A 6,461-nucleotide genomic window follows, 5' to 3' on the forward strand; every position below is an offset into this window, starting at 1 on the left:
TATTTATTAAGAAATGCTACAGATTCCACCGATGCATATATTTGCTACATCAATTTATTGCTTGATATAAGAAAGAATTGCTTTTTGAGAAAATCACATATGGGTTTGGGGGTTGTGTTGATTACAGAAAACGAAGTTCTTTTTGATTTTCTTGTAAAAACGACTACTGAAAAATTTGCTTGAAGTTTCAAACATCTAGAAAACTTTTGTTATTGTTTGTCCTTTATGAAACCCTATTTAAGTTATCACAATCAGTCTGATTGATTTTCTGCAACCCCGCTTGCAGACTTTTTGCAGGAAATGTTACAAAAATTAAAAAATAAAGCCTAAAACAGATTAAGATAATGTTACTGTTTTGTTATAGGAGGAATAATAAAGAACAAGCACCTCACATATTACCATTCATGGCATGTCAAGAAGCGATTAAAATTTTGAGATAAGACGCAAGGTAACAACTCTCAGACCTATCACCAGTCTAAGAAAATCTATAACTGCTATTGAGTTTGGATTGCATCACATTTTGGTAACAATACTATAGGTGCATCCCTTCAGCTCTATGGGAAACCCAACTACACACATATATACAATATTGCTAAAACACCTTCACAAGGAAAGGCAAAATAAGCTCTGATTTTCTACCTAGAATATTATGAACACATTACTTCCCTTTACATTCACAAGTAATCAATATCCTAAAATTCTATAGACTTATAAAACATTTCATCACACAGTATCTTCTTAGTAATTTTTGCAGAAAGGACCATTAACCAAAACAAATAAACAACATAGATATCTTAAATGTTACATAATAAAATTTACTAGAAATAAAATATCTGTACATCTTTGCATAGTTAACAGAAAATATGAATTGTTTTGTGACGTCACAGTCAGTATTGCACTAGAGGCTGTATATGAATGACAAACACTGAACATAAATTGATGATACTTTCTGGAAAAGGTATACTCAAACAACTTGATAAATCTTTTCCATCTTTGTACTACATTTTGTTATTTTCCTCAATATACAGTTGGTACTGTAAGTCCTCAGACAGTGAATTGAAAGAAAAAATTAACATAAGTATTTTACTAATGCTATGCTTAATCTGGGCATACTCATATTTGGTTTTATTGATTAATAGCTTCTTCAAGAAGCATGAGTTATGTCAACTATTTCTTCAGTAAACAAAGGCTAAAAGATTTTTCCAAGCAAGAATAAACATGAGATGTTAAGAATACACCAACTGTATCCACTACATCAAACTGACAGAAAAAAAAACAGCTCTTGCCTTTTTGTTTTGACTTTTGGTCCACGGTACTGATCTTAATATGGGAATGAAATTAAATATAATCATAAATAATTGTAGCCAAGAAAAGACGAGGTAAGAGAATTCTTGCTTGCAAGATCTTCATGTGTGTTAGTTTAGTACCAAACCTCATATCCACACCATGGTGAGTTCATAGTCAATATTAAACAAATATACAGGATGGTCCATAGACCCCAGCGTTTATTTGCTTATACTGTACCGCATACAGGCGTGCGAGTGGGCTTTCCTACCGTCGCTCCCCACGGCGCCTTATGGCCGCGTGTGAGTATGCAACCCGCCCTCAAAACTGCATGCGGTACAGTATAAGCAAAATAAAGGAAGGGGTCTATGGACCACCCTGTAAATCTCTGACAACCTTAACATTTCTTGATTGAATGGCTGGATTTGAAATCTATTTGCTCAGGCGAGGGAGAAAAATCCTTCACACTCTATAGTTACGGTTTTACAAATAAGCCCAAATTAATGAGTCTAAAGCATTAGTAACACAAAAGTTACATAGAGTAAAACACTAAAAATTCATTACTGACATAGTTAAGTGTGCTATATAGGTAATATATGATGACTTTGTGATTACATACACTTGAACTTCTATGCTTATCAATGTACAATTTTAAAATACTATATAAATATATATGTTAACAGCTTCATTTAATTAACAGCATAAAGTTTCTTCATCAAGAAATAACATATATAAAGTGCACAAACTGGCAATCAAATAGTCTGCTGTGCAAGACAAAACAAAGTGGTCCCTAAATGAAATGATGAAACACAATCAAAATTTACTAGCTGGCCAGAAAGAGATAAAGATCGAACACTTAACCAGCATGGGCAAATTGAAAACGTTATGAAAAATGAAGTAGCAGCAGCTTTGCAAAGAATGACGATTGATTTGAATGGAAACATTTTTAAGTTCTGCCCAAAGGGTTAATCAAAAAATTGGAAAGGTGGAAAGCAGCATCCGGCTCTCATTACAAAAGTGGCAGTGAATTTAGGACTTGGACAGTTAGTTGACGATTTCGGTAACTGTTCATTGTGGTCTGGTCACACGTCATGAGACAGTTCAACTTTGGTAATGCTAGGGTTTGGAAAGAAATCACAAATTGTTTAAGTCCCAGTAAGATGTTTTGCTTATGTCAACAGCAGTATTCTTAGAACCAGGACAACTTAAATAGTTGAACACGGCTCTCGCTCTAATTCAAGTAAATGAGACAGAAAATCAGATGAGAGGACAAACAGTTTGGACTAGACAATTATTCTTGTATTAGGACATATTTACAGCAAAACAAATTATCATACATATCTGAAAGACATAATAAAATTGAGAAAGTTCTCTAAGTATTCACATGGTGAAAACTAGATGAAAGAGAGGCAGGCAAGTCCAAAAAGAAGTCTTTATGTGTTACAACTGAGAATTAATCTAAATTAAGACAAAATTTAGTATTCCCAGAACACAAATTATCACAATGAATTATATAATATAGCCCTTCCCAGTCAAAATGCTACAATACAATAATGAACAGCATGATATCACTCCAGAAAATGTACAATCAATATGGGAAACAATTTTTTTTATAAAGAAAAAAAACAAAAAACAGTATGGTGGTAGTAGAAAAAGTTAGACCATGAAATAAGAGCTACTTTTCCATATACTTTCTGAATTTTGTTCCATAATTCATATGGCTATTACACAGTCAACATACTCCTCAAAGAGGTAATTTTCAGTACTGTTTCAAATATGAAGGCACACTACAACTTGAAGTCATACATATAAACTTACAGTTAAAAAATTTATACATCATTTGTTTGTTAAAGTGATGGTATCATTATCAGCTAGGTTACTTGAAACCAAAATAACTAGATCTAATCAAGTTCACTTCATAGTCTCATAAGTGAATAAAATGGAGGGATGTGAAAAAAAAAATTCAAGAGACAGCAAGCAAACTAATACCCTGGTTTCCAGACATGAGAGTACAGAATGAAAAAACATTTAGAGGCAGTAAATGTTATTGTGTCAAAAGTAACCCAACTGTAGATATTCTGATTTATGTAACAAGAGACTAAGATACAAATTATACTTGAGGAGATACAAAATCTCTTTCACCACTAAGTTAAACTTCCAGGAGGTATCAGATCAGTAAAATCTTATCTTGTGTAAAAAACTGAGCAAGACAGCAATCAATGGATTTGTAAATATTGTAAAAAGGAAGAATTCGGATAGCATGATAAATAAACAAGAGATTGAAAAACAAAAACACACAGCTAGAACACCACAGACATTTTTGAAATATTGTTGCAAGTGGAAATGAAGAATCAGAATTATGATTAAACCATACTTTCTGATGGTAATTAACACCCGCTTATCATTACACCATAATTTATAGGTCATAAACATATCCTCCACCAAGTTAAGTAGACAATACATATATGTTACATGAATTTAATTTGGAGAAAATTCATACACCAAAATAACCCAGAAAAATTAACAAAATTGCCACTATCTGCTCTATAGAGCTATCAAAATTTTCACAAGGTAACTTAGGAGTTTGAGTAGCGCTTTGAGTTCAATAAAATAAAATTCCAATGACAGCTCAAAAATAAAATTTGAAAAAAGCAACAAAGGAAACAAAAAAACAAACAAACAAACAAAACAAACAAAAACTGAATACCTGGCATTGCATGGGTAAGTGCTTCTACAATTTGGATAGGTCCTTCAAGATAGACTATGTCAGAATTGGACAACTTACCTTGCAGAAAGAGGTAAATACTCTTTACATTCATAACCTCCCATTTCAGAATGATGCATTAACAATGCATTGCCATCATCTTTACAGCACCTAAGAAGCTAATGATAATATAGCCTGAAAAACTGGCTGATTTTATCAAAGTACACAAAATTTCACAAGGGCAGTGAGCACAATCTTAATTTTCATTGTGTCTACCATTGTCCATTGTCAGCCAAATACATATAATAGAAATCCTAGAAACTTAGCTAATGAAAAAAACAGACTAAAAATTTGTGAGTTTAAGTTAGCTCACTGTATTCCGTCCATCCATGGTTCGGAGCACCTAACCGTAGAACTCCAACTGACCTATCTTTTGAAGCTGTAATAAGATCTGAAAATATTTATTAAGGATAATTTTACTAAAACACTGATGGATTTAAATATACTGATTACTTCAAGAATCAAAAGGATACATTCATCATAGGGAGAGATATCCATGTCTTGGATGTCATCTTTGTGTCGAAAGACCTCTCCAAGGTATTCATGATGATCTGGATAGCGTCTGTACCTTCTTAAGACACCACCTTCACACACAGAATATAGAAGACTGCCATTGGAAGTATACCTAATAAACAGTAATACAATCAGGTGGTGGTTTTTATTATCTTTTACTTGTGTCAAATACTCAGCAGTGCTTTATTGGCTTTACCTAAGTTTCCAAACAGCGTTTTCTTTGTGTTCTTTGAGATGTTCTTGAATTCCAGTATGAGGCACATACGACGACACCATATCTCCACCACTCATGATGAGGCCTAAAATTATAATTAATAGAGACAAAATAAAACAGAGAGAAGAAACAAGGCTAGTTTCTGTTTTGGAAAATATGAGTGACTTACTGTAAAATCCATCTTCTGCTCCTTGATTGAAAGGTTCTGGAGTTGGGCAGATGGTGTTGACCTGATGGTTTGCATGGAATTGATGCAGCCCTCTGCCATCAATTGTTGAAACTTTACAAGTACCGTCTCCACCAGCAGTTAGTATTGAACCAGACTGTCCTCGGGCCCATGGCCATGAGGAGTGAAGAAATACTATGTCTCGTATTATGCTACCATGCAGCTGCAACAAAACCCACACAGTTACTAATTTTGTAATTTGTCCACAGTTTGTAAAGGCTATTTGTGTAACATGAAATACAGAAATAGGACTAACATCATAAACAAAGTCCAAAGGTAAAGGCATGCGTAGGTCTAAAAGTGTAAGCCCTTTTCCATTGGCCCCAACAACAACAGCCATATTTGGGCAAACAGGATCAGCAGCTAAACCAGTCCGATCTCTGCCAGAATAGGCACAGTTATCATATGCCAAAAGTTGCTCCCCTCTTTCAACATCAACAACTGCTAGTCGTCTGGCAGTGGTAGCAGCCAAAATCTAATGGGATACCAATAGAAAACAAATCAATGAAAAATCATAGGTAATTTACATTGGTGCAATTACAATTATTTCTTGATGCACTTACCCTAGACCCATCAGATGTGAATCTGACAGCATTAACATTACGGGCTAATGTCATGGTTGTAATTTGATAGCACATAAGCAGTTCCATGCGTAGTGCTGAATAGAGATTAACTTTTCCATCATAGGCTCCAGAGCAGAAGAGATACCGATCCTGAGAAGAATAGTTTGAAATCAACAATTCTCAGGCAGAGCACAGAAGGAATAAAAACAAGACAATTACTTACCCTTGGGCTAAATGCAACACCACGCACACTTCCTTGATGGAACTTGAGGAAACGTGGTTTACCTTCTTGTTGCATGGTGGCACCTTTCAGGAGACTTGTCACCAATTGTAAAATTGCATTCACACAACCATTTGGACACTTGTTTTACAACAGGGTGACCATGATTGGTCAAAGCCCTAATTTACTGTACTCAGCATAAATAATCAATCAGTATCTGAAAGAAAGGAGTAAAATTATGATACAGAACCAGGGAATTCCCATAATAATTAAAGATGAAGTGAACCATTTGGGGTAATGCTAATTTCATATTTGATACATCATATCTGTTCATGTTGTATTCTCATAAAAAAAAAGAAACAAGAGGGTAAAGAAGCAGAAAACTTCAAGATAAAAATCAAGCAAGGTTAGAGATCTAACCTCAAATAGATAAATTTCAAAATGAGGGCACTAGGAAAACTTCATGTGGTTGAGTTAACAACAACATTTAAGCACGAAAAATATTGTGTCAAAAAATGAGAGGAGTCAGTACGCGATAGGGGGGAAAATGTTGATGTCTATGTACGGACGTCATTATTAATTTTATTCTTATTCAACAATTCGTTTACGGTGCAAGAATTATATCCAATGTACGTGAAATCGCAGTGCACTAAGAGACCTAAGGCTACCTTCAACCA

At 34.3% G+C, this 6,461-nt stretch overlaps 1 protein-coding gene across 1 annotated transcript in view; it reads right to left on the bottom strand.

Moving 5' to 3' along the window:
* Positions 1-6,461, bottom strand: part of LOC113210499 (uncharacterized) — a 17,414-nt gene continuing 10,953 nt past the window's right edge. Inside the window, exons 2-8 of the mRNA XM_026428527.2 lie at positions 5,788-6,001; positions 5,565-5,714; positions 5,258-5,476; positions 4,945-5,164; positions 4,758-4,860; positions 4,522-4,673; positions 1-4,439 (exon numbers count right to left, since the gene is read on the bottom strand). Of these exons, the coding sequence (XP_026284312.1) occupies positions 4,348-4,439; positions 4,522-4,673; positions 4,758-4,860; positions 4,945-5,164; positions 5,258-5,476; positions 5,565-5,714; positions 5,788-5,862 (1,011 nt within the window). The 5' untranslated portion in view covers positions 5,863-6,001 and the 3' untranslated portion in view covers positions 1-4,347. The remainder of the gene's footprint in view (positions 4,440-4,521; positions 4,674-4,757; positions 4,861-4,944; positions 5,165-5,257; positions 5,477-5,564; positions 5,715-5,787; positions 6,002-6,461) is intronic.

The sequence above is a fragment of the Frankliniella occidentalis genome, unplaced genomic scaffold (assembly GCF_000697945.3).
Source record: "Frankliniella occidentalis isolate FOCC.00 unplaced genomic scaffold, Focc_3.1 Scaffold82, whole genome shotgun sequence".
In the NCBI taxonomy this organism is placed as follows: domain Eukaryota; kingdom Metazoa; phylum Arthropoda; class Insecta; order Thysanoptera; family Thripidae; genus Frankliniella; species Frankliniella occidentalis.